At 39.1% G+C, this 13,405-nt stretch overlaps 1 protein-coding gene across 7 annotated transcripts in view; it reads right to left on the minus strand.

Moving 5' to 3' along the window:
• LOC113060544 (echinoderm microtubule-associated protein-like 5) overlaps window positions 1–13,405 on the minus strand; it is an 81,707-nt gene that overhangs the window by 35,851 nt on the left and 32,451 nt on the right. For 4 of the 7 annotated variants that reach the window (XR_003278268.1, XM_026229543.1, XM_026229541.1 and 1 more), the window contains exons 5-14: window positions 6,992–7,177; window positions 6,599–6,734; window positions 6,388–6,411; window positions 5,968–6,169; window positions 4,829–4,966; window positions 2,247–2,503; window positions 1,938–2,150; window positions 1,657–1,824; window positions 1,074–1,180; window positions 807–925 (exon numbers count right to left, since the gene is read on the minus strand). Coding sequence is in view for 6 of the 7 variants with exons in the window: in XM_026229543.1 (XP_026085328.1) it covers window positions 807–925; window positions 1,074–1,180; window positions 1,657–1,824; window positions 1,938–2,150; window positions 2,247–2,503; window positions 4,829–4,966; window positions 5,968–6,169; window positions 6,388–6,411; window positions 6,599–6,734; window positions 6,992–7,177 (1,550 nt within the window). In the remaining variant the exon portion in view is untranslated. The remainder of the gene's footprint in view (window positions 1–806; window positions 926–1,073; window positions 1,181–1,656; window positions 1,825–1,937; window positions 2,151–2,246; window positions 2,504–4,828; window positions 4,967–5,967; window positions 6,170–6,387; window positions 6,412–6,598; window positions 6,735–6,991; window positions 7,178–13,405) is intronic. The other 3 variants (XM_026229545.1, XM_026229544.1, XM_026229542.1) reach the window with 1 other exon arrangement.

Raw genomic sequence — 13,405 nt, forward strand, 5'->3', positions numbered from 1 at the left:
CTACAACTAATTCAACTACCATACTAACAATATACAATGCACTACAGATTGATGAGCTGCTGGGTTCATGAATATTAATCACGCTGTCTGCGTTCGGTCGAACTGATTTGCTGATATCAAAACAGGGAGGGTAATAGATTAGTGCCAGCCAATTAAATTACCATCAGTGCATTAGCTCCGCCCACTACCGGAGAAACTGGCTTATCTTCTGCTTGTTCTAAAAAGCTGAATAATTCTAAATGAAATCCATTATTTTGACCGGAAAATACAACGAAGAATATAGTTTACATGTAGCGTGTCGATTCATCGTGGTAAGACTCTCACTCTCTCTCTTTGCATGTGTGAGAAACAGCGCTATTAGCAAAGGGACGGTGAGTCATGCACCTTCACACAGAGTTTACAGTTCGGCAAAAACAGGTGCACTGTGCGTCCATTGAGATGAACTGAAAAGTTCAGATCATTTGATGGAGAGAGAACTCTGAAGCGCTCAGTCAGTGTTCAGCAAGTGAAAATGTGCTAATCTTATAATAGCCTTGAACACACACACTGGCGAGTTAAATCTACGAATTTATTAGCCAATGGCTAACAATAGACATCATTTACTCGCATAGAGTAAAATTTTGTCGCATATGCGAGTGATTTCCTCGCAATGTAGATCGTTGTTTGTAACTGAAATACTGTTAGAATAATAATCAACAACAAAATAGGTCCTTGTATAAAAAGCTGGTTTTGTGTACAAACAGTACATTTGTGTATGTTTGGGAGACAAACTTCGACAGCTGTTTGGGATCTTTTGAAGCACTTACCCATGAATAAAGTGCAACCTCAATCCACTGGCTGGAGCTCGTTCCCTTTTCTTCATAGCTATGGCACGTTGCTTCTCCTTACACTGCTCTTTGAGCTGAGGTAGATCTTCTTTGTAAACCTGGACCAAAAAACCTCATCTTAAAACTCTCCAAGCACACAACTTTGGAGAATGTGTTAAGGAATTCAGCACTCGAAGAGAGGATCTGCAATCAGGTTTTGATGATCATGTATTAAACAATGTCTTTTTTAACCCTGTCATCACTGACCTGTCGTCGGTAAGTAAGTTGTGTTTCCTGCTCTATTTCAGAGTCCATCTCAGGCACGTCTGACTGATCCGAGTCAGATTCCTCGCTGTGTGAGTCTACTAATGTCTCTGTAAGACAGAGAGGAACAAAAATTAAACTCCTGTGTTGATTATGCATTCCACTCAAGTAAAACAAATAAATTATTTGACAAATTAGCCACAATTCCATTTATTATGATCTCCCGAGAAACCCTGAGTAATTTAGTCATTTTGTAAGTGCTGCCCTTCCCCTTTATAGATTTATCACTAAGAAAACTGCTGATGCCTAAGGAACAGAACTGCCATCGTGAGCTGTGAGAAATCCATTAGGAAAATGAACAGAGCCATGGCAGACTTAGCAGCAACATGCAAAAGAAAAAAGTAACAAGAAAAGGTAGACTCAATTTGCATCAGGAAAAAGGTGCTATGCTTATATAATCTAACTGGTATTAAACACATCAAAATAAGAGTAATTTTTTGTAAAACATGAAAAAAAGATTATTAAAACAACAATTAATAACATATAGGATTTATGAGAATAAGAATAATAATAATATAGCTCATACCTTGAGGAGCTAGATGAAGAGTTTCTTTTGACTTCCGTTCAGGGACAAACTTCCACTGGAACACTGAATGATCGGCTCCACCAATAGTAATCACCCACTGATAATCATGTGACCATCTGACATTGGTTATGTGTGCTGAGTGTCCTAAATATTTTTTAAACTTAGCACCTAAAGACGAAAAAAGGCAAACAGAGTAAGCATAAAAAGAATGGATGTAATAAATAGAATAGAATACAGAATGTCATTAACAAAAACATGACCAAGAATAAAAGTGGACCCACCTTTTCTTACACATGGGTACCGAAACAATTTAACTAATCCATAATCGTCTGCTGTAACTAAAACTTGACTATTGAAGTTGGCATCTACAGAGTTGATGTCATTGATATCAGAGTATTTAGGCCAGATCCCGTTCACCTCCGGCCCAAGGACACAAGTCCACGAGGACCACTGGACAAGCTTCAGTTCTTCTCTGTTGGTCACCTCCTTGCCACCTAAACACAAACAATACCAAAATCAGTTGAAATTATATTATCCAAAAGACATAAATATGAGGAAAACCTACTGCAAAGGGAGTGCAGAGCTCTTACTGGGCATCCTGTAGAAGAAACGCCGACCGTTGCCGTCATTGGTCTGTAGATACTTGCTGTCGGTGGACCAATCCATGTGTGTGATGAAGCTGCTGGAGCCCACACATTCGCCCACCTTCTTATATCGCTGCACAACGCCGTAGATGTCCACCGAGTTATCATTAGAGCCCACGGCTAGGTGCGCTCCGTCAGGGGAGTACTTCAGCTCATGGATGGCCTCTTTACGGTCCTTAATGTGGACCACCTCCGTCATATCCCTGGAAAATGAGTACCGGTCTAACAGATTTGCATATTTGACTTATTTTAGGTTTATTTAGACCAGGGATACTCAACCTGCACAGCTTAGGGGTCACTTTTAGAAAGTGCAGAGTGAGCAGTGAATAATAGAATCTGGTAATACTTACAAGATGCTTGATTTTGGTGGATACTTGACTGGCAGTAACCAACAATTACAACTGTCTAAGACCAGCCTCATATTTTAATCATAATTAAATCAAAACAAAAAGTACTTTTTAGTTTTTAAAAGAGCCCAGGGGCGGAGCTACCGGGGTGGCAAAAAAGAAACAACGAATTAAAAGTTATGGTCAATTTGAAAATTTACGAGCGCGAATCTCCAGTGTCCGACTGCAGTGAATGCAGCCAGCACAAGAGGACGCCAGAGCGGCAAGAGACTGATTTGTTTGGAAAACTTTCTGAGTGTGCGCGAAGCAAGGGAACCAGGAGACGCGAGGAGACACAGGAGGTAAAATTGATTATCTGACTATCAAGAAATGAAGCTATAATGTAAGCACAGTGCTAGCATAGTTGTAATGTTGACTTTGAGATGATAAATATCAGGTTGAAGAACGTTATTTCGCTAACTAACATTAAAGTGGTATGGTCTACTACGTGATACTTTAACCACTTTTAAAAAGTGTGAGGATTCGTAACAACTTTGTTTTGTGTCAGAACTTTCACACTTTCATTCATAAATTCACCCGTCTGTGCGTCAGGGATTGAATCGACAGGGATTGAATCGCGGAATTCAAAGGAACTTGCTGTATAAAGCAGAACGTCACAGAATTCGGCCATTTTTGAATGAATAAATCAAAAGTATGGCTGCACATTTAATCAAATCTCGATATGGACTAGTGTCCGTGAATTTTAAAGGTCAAAGAGACTGTAATTGTTGTTCTACACGTCTCTGGGAATGAGCGCTCAATGTGTGCTCTACTACACACACACACAAACACACACACACACACACACACACACTGAAGCACGCGTGGTGTTTTCAGCTCTTCACTATATTAACAAATGATGTAAGTTAGGCTACACATGTGCACACAAGCGCCCTATGACATTATTTCACCATTTCATTTGATAAAACTATCGTCATTCATTCGTATCGTATACACAGACAGAAACTGCAATGTCTTTACGACAACCTGTCAAAATAAAAGTTATGTATAACTTGAAGAAATTTAAACAATGTTATGCTCACTGGTGAGCCTTTAAAAAGCTGTTAAAATGACCTCAACAGAATCTGTACTTTAAATTTCTGTGTTTATATCTGGTTTTGGCAACTGAGAACCTTTAATAAAACCGAAATTGTGAGAAACAAAGTTTAAAATGTGACACTGGTGTAAATGGTGTAAATCCTGCTGAATATGAAGCCCTTTGCTTCCCCTCTTTGTCACCTTTGTCTTAACCTTAATGCCCTTCCTGTGATAATGCCCCTTACTTCTATCACATTTCTACTGTATCTCCTTTTAAGTGAGATCACATTGTATGTTCACTTATTCCTTATATGAACTGTTTCAAATGCAAGACATTGACTGCATGAGATTAAGTTTGTAAATGGCAGCCTGTGTCCTTTTGTAGTGTGTACATATAATATTAATCATCAAACTGTGATAACTGTGACTAAATTCAGTATATATACGTCTGCCATATGTTGCCACCCCTCAAAAATTCCTGCCCCATCCTCGCCACCCCTATCAATATTTTTCTATATATTTTTCTAGATATAAAGAGCCTTTTCATTATCTGGAATGCAGTGCAAATGAGTCAAAGATGTAAGTGTGCCCATGAAGGAAGAAACTAAAAAATATAGTTTAAAAACCCTGTGAAAGGTTCTCAGAAATGTATTCTTTTTAATATATTTTTTTTTTAATTTGATTGCTTTAATTTATTCCTTTTAAGCTTAACTTTTTCATCTATTATATAAATATTTATTTATTTATTTAATTCATATTCATATAATATATAAATTAATTAATTAATAGTTATAATTTATATTAAATTATAAATATTTATTTGGGATATTTATATGGGATTAAATGGGTTAAAATAACACTGTCTGTCAAAACACTATCAAATAGTTTTTGAGTATTTATTAACCTTGATGTGGTGTGTAGGGGTCCTCTATATCCGTGGTTCTCAATTCCAGTCCTCGGGACCCCCCGCTCTGCACATATTGTTTGTATCTCTAATCACTTCAGACATTTGTTCTAAATAAGCAGTGAAAGCAGCTATTTAATTTGGCTAGTATCCCTGCTCTAGACACTTGTGTTCTTCTCTGTTTTGTCAGTGTGCTTCACCTGACTCTCAGCACTGTGAAGAATCCGTCTTTCATGCCCAGAGCGAGGTGGATCCCATCCGTGCTAACAGCAGCACAGCGTATAGGCTCCTCCATGTTGCAGCGTGCTATTAGCGCGTGATCTACGAGACTCCAGATCCTCCAATTCAAAGAGAAAAAGAAGTAATGACCCATAAAGATACACAAATTAGTACCCTGAACGTTAAATATCATGTTGTTAATAGTCTATCTAATCTGAGCTTAATACACTCACTGAGGAAAACTCTATTGCTCAGAGGTTTCACTGTAGCTCACGACACATGAAGTGTCAATTACTGTCAATTTTCTGTGCAACCAGCACAGAATCAGAAGTAATTCCTTGTGAAAATGAATTACAGTAAACAGTCTAATTGTAGTATGATTAAGATACAATTATAGTTTTTATTAACAGTTTTAGTCTTTTTGTTGTGTGTTATTTCTTTTTGTCTATATAGTTTTCACTCATTTTTATTTCTTTGGCAGCTAGCTAAAATAAAATGAGTTTTATTTCTACAAATATTTTATTTCAGTTAATATATATATATTATAGTTTTAGTTTTACTTTTAGCTAATTATAATAACCCTAGCACTCAAGAGCACTGAATGTGGACTTGTAGTGTACTATTTCTAAAAAGCTGTACTAGCAGATAATAAAATATTAATTAAATAAAAAGGGACTTAAGCGTAGTTAAGAGTTCTTTCATGACTGTTTATTACCACACTTAAGAGTACTTTAAAAAGTGCACTGTCGAATTAAAAGTTAAAATTAAATTTAAAAAGTTACTTAAAAATAAAATTAATTTAAATTAAAATGTTTATCAATACATTTGGCAGTACGCTTAAACCCTATTTCAAAGACAATAGAAGTAATTCTAAAAATTTAAAATAGAGATAAAATTAAGTGGGTCAACAAAAAAAGAAAACACTCAAATGCAGCTAATTGCATTTAGTAACAATTTAAACTACATTGTATGTTCTTTAAATAGCAATTAACAGTTTGCACTTAAGTGCATTTTTCTAAGTTATATTATTTCAGTAATAAATACCGTTTAAAGCCATTGAAGGGATCTTTTGTAATTCTGAGTGATTCAGATGTGGTATTAGTTTATTTTGGTCTCTTACCGAACAGAACGGTCATCACTGCCGGTCATGGCGAGAGGTTTGGTCGGATGAACCGCCAAGGCCCACAGCTCGCCCTCACAATGACCCTGCATGATGAGGAATGGCTTGGTGCGATCGTGCACCACCACCTCAAAAATTTCACTGTCCTGCGTCCCCACGAGAATGTGATCCCCTCTCCAGCACACGCTACGCACTGACAGGCCTGCACAGATCCACCACATAAACACTGAGTAAGCAAATGAAAGGAATCGTGGACGTAAACAGACATACTGAAGGATGCACACTGTAGACCGTCAAGGATGGAGAGGGTGCTTGATAATACAGAAAGACATCTGGGATCGGTGACAAACAGGGGTAAGAGCTATGGATATAACACAGGGCGGACAGCCTGCATGACGAACTCGGACCACTACAACGCACCTCTTGAGTTTTCACCTCTAGCTACTGATGAGTCAGAGGGAAAGAAAGTAAAAGAGGAAAAGAGATAGAGCTCCGTTAGAGACAAAGGACTTTTGCATTGTGGGATCCTGACATTTAACAACAAAAGATAAATGGCAACTTAATTGATCAAACAAAATAACAAGTCAGTGTGGAGTGATGCATTCTGGGAGTTTGTAGAGGCTTGACTCACCCTTATATCCCTGGTCTGTTTCCCTGAGGTCAATGACGGTGATGGGTTTGAAGTTCAGGTCCCATAACCGGATGCACCCATCCCTGCCTCCCGTGGCAAAGCCTTCTTCACATGCATTCATGCTGAAAATACCAGACTACACACACACACACACACACACACAGAGAGAGAGAAAGAGAGGCACTGAGAGGCTGAACATCCCTGACAACTAAAACAATTAGAGAATGGAAAGTCTCAAACTTTCACTGCAGTGCTGGCACTAAGGGTTTGAAAAAGATGTGCAGACTTTAAAGGGTTCAAATCGTGAAATAAATAAACAATTAAAGCAGATATCTATGTGACTCAGGACAGAGGTCATTCTGGTGACGCTGTGGAAAACGTTCCCTCACTTACCCCGTGAGCCCCTTGAACTGTCCGGATTAAACTGATTCCCTTCCAGACATAGATGTCTCCATTCAAGGCACCTGAATATGTGATCTCGTCTCTCGCACAGGCCAGGCAGAGGATAGTCTGGAGGTCTCCTGTCTTCCCAAACACGCCACGCTTAGGGGTCAGAGCGTTCCCACAAAGACTCCAAAACTGAGGGCAGAGAGTCATTCATAAACATAAATGGGGCCATACCTACTAACATTTTGCACCAGCACAAACCCTCTTTTACCATTAAAGGTGTAACGAACTACCTTTGTTTTTATTTTGTACTGTTCTCTGAGGTCCACTTATAATGTTATCAAAAACATCATCATTTAGAAGTAATAGGCTACTTTCTGTCCTGTTTTGACCTCCCTCATCAGAACGCTCTGTTTGATTCGGTGTGATGGATTGTAGACTCGGAAGGACACGCCCACTGCTTTGATTGGCTAACTGTTGTATGTATTTGACAGCCCGCATCCTTCACAGATGAGCACTGCTGTGATTTAGGTTAAAATCACATAAATACATATCAAAGATCTGTAATGACAGACAAAGCAATAATGAGCAAGCTCTTATTGACGTGGCACCACACCACGTTGTCTTCTGAGTATCTTTATCATTTGGTTTCTGCGTAGACCTTCATTTTGCCTCTCTTGTTATTTACCTACAACTTGTGCGAATCGGTGGGCGGGGCTAAACAGACAGTGATGTAGAAGCAGGCGTTGATCTTTTTCTGTGGAAGCGGAGTTTAACCAAACCATTGTGTCATAAAGTGTCAGAGAAAGTTTTGAGTTTTGAAATGTACAGGTTGTTTTCCTAGTACAATAACCTCTTATGTCAAAGGATCAAGGGAATTTTGATTTCTCAGCTCTTTAGACCCCTTTAAATAAACTACTGGCCTGGACTTACTGAAAACTCACAGTGAGTTTTTCTTACAAACGCCAAATTATTATTTAGTATTTCAATTAATCACACAACATGATTTTTCAAAGGTTTGTGGTAGTCACCTTACCAGTATTTGCGACATTATTTAATGCCCAAAAAGCATGTCCCATTTTGAGCTTGACTTGACTATCATAGTTGCTCATTTGCTCTGCTCAGATTGCTTCAGTCATTATGAAACTGATTTGGCTGCGTCTGTGTTCTTTAATATGTGCATTGTCAGTAGATCAATAACAGAACTTTTCAATCCCAACTGCGCTTTCATAGGAATGTGGTCTCGTGCAAATTTTCCCCGTTTAGTGAATCTGTTCCATTGGTCTCATAATATAGTAGTACTAGCTGGTGCACATAATTCAGGTTTGAAACATGAATCATCAGGTTCTTTGATTTATTACGGAATCCATTGACCATATGGTAATATATCACCTAAAGATTTGTATAGCTGACAATTCCAGTTTCCTTCAGCAATTTATTGTAGCAAATAGCCTATTGAAAGGCCTTACAGAATAAATTGTGTGACAGCTTAATATTGCAAAAGCACGGCAGCATACATAAAGGTGCACTTCTCTTCACAAGCTCGATAAATTTCCTTGCGATCATTGAGAACACATCGCAAGCTCACAAACATACTAATGCTAACACTTGTTAAACACATCATTAAAATGCACAGGCACGATCTTAGTTCAGAACAAACACGGAAAGCTCCCACAGCCAGCGCATAAAAATTGTCTCATTGATTCAGCTGTGTGTGTGTGTGTGTGTGTGTGTGTGTGTGTGAGACACCTCGGAGCTCTATTTCATGAGGTCACAGCTCCTGTTTAAGAGAATGGCAGGGTCAATTCTGTGCATGACCTCAACCTCATCCTCAGCGGCCTCCTGCAAGATGACCTGAGTCTTCAAAGACAGTCAGTTATAGTCTTCAGAACAGTACATTCTGAATGTGATAATATTAGAATAAAAAAAAAATATTTTACTCAGTGTGAATAGCTCTCCGAAATCTGAAAAAAAATCCCTATTTATTCAGTCTAATCCCATATAACATTCAAAAGTCATTTTAAATTTAATGTAATATTGTGACCAGAAAGAACAAAACATATTAGAAAAGTAGGTTTTAAATCTTAATCACGTTTGCATTCACTTTCAAATATTCCATGTCAAATTATATATATCTGTCTATGGCAGATGGGCTTTAGGACACTAATAAAGCACACTGTATGATTACACAGAATATAGTTATTACTTATTTACATTTATTAACCCTTGTGAAGAATAAATATACTTTTAAAAAGATTGTTTATTAATGAAATATTACACTATAATACAAAATAGAATATACAAACTGTAAACGGAATTTAATGTTTTTGGGCATTTAATTGCATGTTAATCTCAAATGGACAATAGTTTAAATTTACATTAAATGCAATTTGCTAAACTTTACAGTGCTTACATCCCAAGTACATCCCTATATTTAATTTTATAATTACTTCTATTGTCTTTGAAATATAGTTAAAGTGTACTATTTCTTCAGAATTTATAATAGAATTTATAATAAACTAAAATTGAGCTTTTATGTCATGTATTTAAATATATTGGTAATTCTACATTTGTAAAGATACAGTGGCAATTTAGTACATCTTAAATGTATTAAAAGGTCATGTTTTTCTTGCTTTTTTGAAGCTTTGATTGTGTTTACAGTGTGCATTATAACGTGTTCATGTTTCGCGTGTTAAAAAAACACAATATTTTTCACACAATTCATCTATCTGTATATTGCTGTTTTCACTGTCATAAAAACGGGCTGATGACTTCCTTGTTCTATAAAGTCCCTCCTTCAGAAATACGTAACGAGTTTTGATTGGGCCAGTGGTTCCTGTGTTGTGATCGACAGCAGCTCAGCGCACACTGCCCTCCTGCAAACGAGATTGGGCTCGTTTTGGAGCAGTTTTGAGAAGCAAGTGGGCAGGATTTGTTTTGAAAACCTGGCATTCCTGATCTGAACCATAGACAGTAAAAGAACACATGTGCTGGAGATGTACTTATAATCACAGAAAGCCTTTACTGACGAGATGTGCATGAAAATCACGTTCAATTTTTTTTGCACATCCCTACCATCTACAGTAGTCAACAAAGCTAAACAGTGTTGCCCTTTGTGTAATGACTTACAGAAACTGTTAAACGCACCAACTTAATTAATAAAGTACATCTTTCAAGAATAATCTTTTTGCGAATCTGGCATTAAACTGATTGAGATTGAGGAAGCTCTCCTCAGCAAAATGTGCTGCACATAGTTTTAAACATGGTTCTAAACATAAATTGTAACTATTAATCTCCAAGTACAGCGTCCCTGGGAAGCCCAAACAAAGGTGATTGGACTCCGAGATGAAAATAACGACATTTCGACGACATTGTGACAAACGTACTCTTCAAACGCAACTCTTCCTTCTCCTCCGTCGGAGCGCAAACAAGACCACACCCCCTTTTTCATGTGGCGGAGGTTAGTCAAAAAAACTGTTTTAGTGACGTCATTACAGCTGGAACTAGAGGGATGTAGTCCAAACGGGTCTTTTTTTGTAGGTGAATTCTGTTAAATAAAATGGAGTGGGCAGCTATAGATCCAGCGCCCAGGGAGCAACTGGGGGTTCAGTGCCTTGCTCAAGGGTGAGCCACTTCAGTCATGGGTATTCAGGGTGGAAGACAGCGCGGTTCATTCACTCCCCCCCACTTACAACTCCTGCTGGCACAGAGACTCGAACCAACAACCTTCTGGTAACTAGTCCGGCTCTCTAACCATTAGGTGCCTGAGAGAAAAATTTAAAAAAGTCAGAATTGTAATGTGGCGAGTGGGGCGGGCCCGAGGGATGTGGGAACAAGGAGTCCCTTGGGAAATGATTGGGAAACCAGTGACACCTGCGACCCGCCGCCGGTCTCGAGTCCCATGTAGGAGATGGAAGGATATAAAACGGGAGCGACGATAGTGAAGGACGAGAGAGGACCAGGCCTGGGATTTTAGTTTATGTTTTGCTTTTTATTTGTGCACATCAGTCGTCCGTGAGGGGCTGATGCGCTGCTTTGTGTTTATTTTGTAATTAAAGTCTTTATTTGATTGTGCGCCGGTTCCCGCCTCCTTCTTCCCGATGATTATGGAGGTTAATATTATTACAGTGGTGCCGAAGCCCGGGAGAAGGAGGGACGCGCTGCTGAAGATCCCTCGCCGCTGTGGTGAATCCGCGGTGCCCTCGAGCAAGCGAGGTATGTGCCGCCATGGACGCTCGAGGCGGTGGGCTGGAGCGAGTTGCCGGGGACGGGCGAGCTCGCTGCCGGCCGCCCACGATATGGAGGGGCGGCTGCTGTCCGTGAGGGAGCAGAGGAGTCGGCACCGTTCGCCAGGTGGCCGAGGGACGTGGGAACAAGGAGTGAGGCCAGGTGCAGTGATTGGAAATGAGCTACACCTGTGACCCACCACCGGTCTCGAGTCCCACGTAGGAGATGGAAGGATATAAAACTGGAGCGACGACAATGAAGGACGAGAGAGGACTAGGTATGGGCTTTTAGTTTATGTTTTGCTTTTTATTTGCGCGCATCAGTCGTCCGTGAGGGGTTGATGCGCTGCTTTGTGTTTATTTTGTAATTAAAGTCTTTATTTGATTGTACGCTGGTTCCGCCTCCTTCTTACAGATGATTAGGAAGATTTTATTATTACATGTAAGTAAATGTGTCACGGTTCTGACCTTTTCTTGTTTAAACCTCTTATTTTCTTCCCCTCAGAATTGCAAGATGTAGACTCGAAATTGAGAGAAAAAAGTCAGAATTGTGAGATAAAACAACATTATTTAAAAGTGTACTTTTCAAAATATATACCATTATGAACTGAAACATTAAGTATACATAAAAATGCCAATACCAAAAAGCTTTATTTTTTCATTTTTTAATATAGTGAATTTCTGTTAATCACAATTTACTCTAAATTTAGCAGGATTTTTTTTCAGGAAAGCCATAGCATCTGGCAAAAAGCTGCCTGAAAGAGAATGAAAAGATGAAAAAGCAGTCACTGGCCCATTAGCAACCTTGCACTGGGGCAGACGGTTCAGTTCCAGACAGCCAGGCTGCATTACATCAGCCAGATTCAGAGCCCCAGTGAATCACAGGCTCCTGTGTTTCTGCAGGTCTGTGCTCTAGTAAAGCTTTAATATAATCAAAATGAGTCAGTGCTATTCATCTGCCAAGACTCCATTAGAGGTAGACTGACTTCATCCTGAGGCACGTCCTCCCCCCGTGTTTTCGCTCCTGTTTGTGTGGCAAGCCACCCCAAATCCAGCACATCTAGACTAATCAAACAGCTTTAAAGTCACTAAGACAGCTATAATTAGCATACAGCAAGAAGGAAAAGGATAATTAGTACAGGGTGGCCCACTACACGTTAATCTAGTTAGATCTATTTTGCGGTGTGCAGCTCATGTCACATTTCAGATACCTAAACCACTGTTGTGAAGGCTGTGTTGTAAATACGGTGGTTTAGTTGGCCCTATGGGTGAAGCTATGATTATGTTGTGTGGTGGGAGGCAGTGAGTGGGATTCGAGCAGGCTGCCTCAGTTTGCTCCAGTCAAAACGCACGGGCTCAGTATGAGACCTATATGCAATTGAGTGGATTGAGTACAGCATTGAGGGTCCGGATAAAAACCTCAGGAAATCTGAGCTCGCACACATGCAGGAGCAATCCCTATTTGTCGGAATGGAGTACAAACTAATGATTACTGAATACAGCACAGTATGCACTGGTATTGTGCAGTAGTTTAAATATTGGTATGCCACATTGTGTCACCAGATGTGATGCTTAATTATTTTTTTATGTTTAGTGTCCAATCTCAGAAAAATAAGACCCAAATCTATCACTGTTGCAGTACCCTTTCAAAAGGGTTAGTATTAGTATCTAAAGTGTACGTTAATACCTAAATGGTACATATTAGTAAGTTTTAAAGTTGGTATGAATCTTTAGGATCTTCATGAAATGTCTGCAAGATACTTTGGTTAAAATCCCTCAGTGGTACTCTAAAACAACATCATGTTTAGCTGTCAAAAACATCTCTGTTCGCAGCAAGCCGTTTTGGTGCATGTCGCTTTAAATGATAATGAGCTATTGCTCACTCTGCCCTTATTTTGCGATTTCTGTGTATTCGGTGACGCATTACCATCAAAAACAAAACTATTCCACTAGATCCTCAATTTCTCGGGAGAAAATGAAGACTGAAAATGAAAATTAAGGGCCACAATGTGCTTATACTTGACAGTCCTTCACGGCTGTAGGCGGGGCATCAGCAGTATGGCGTCATATTGCTCAGAAAATTAAAATGGATTTATAATTGAGATGGTTTAGTTTTTAGGGGATTTAAATTATTTTGTCAACACACTGATAAGACCGTGTAAAAGTGAATTTTACATCCAATGTCCCCTTTGAA

The sequence above is a fragment of the Carassius auratus genome, chromosome 42 (assembly GCF_003368295.1).
Source record: "Carassius auratus strain Wakin chromosome 42, ASM336829v1, whole genome shotgun sequence".
Lineage (NCBI taxonomy): Eukaryota > Metazoa > Chordata > Actinopteri > Cypriniformes > Cyprinidae > Carassius > Carassius auratus.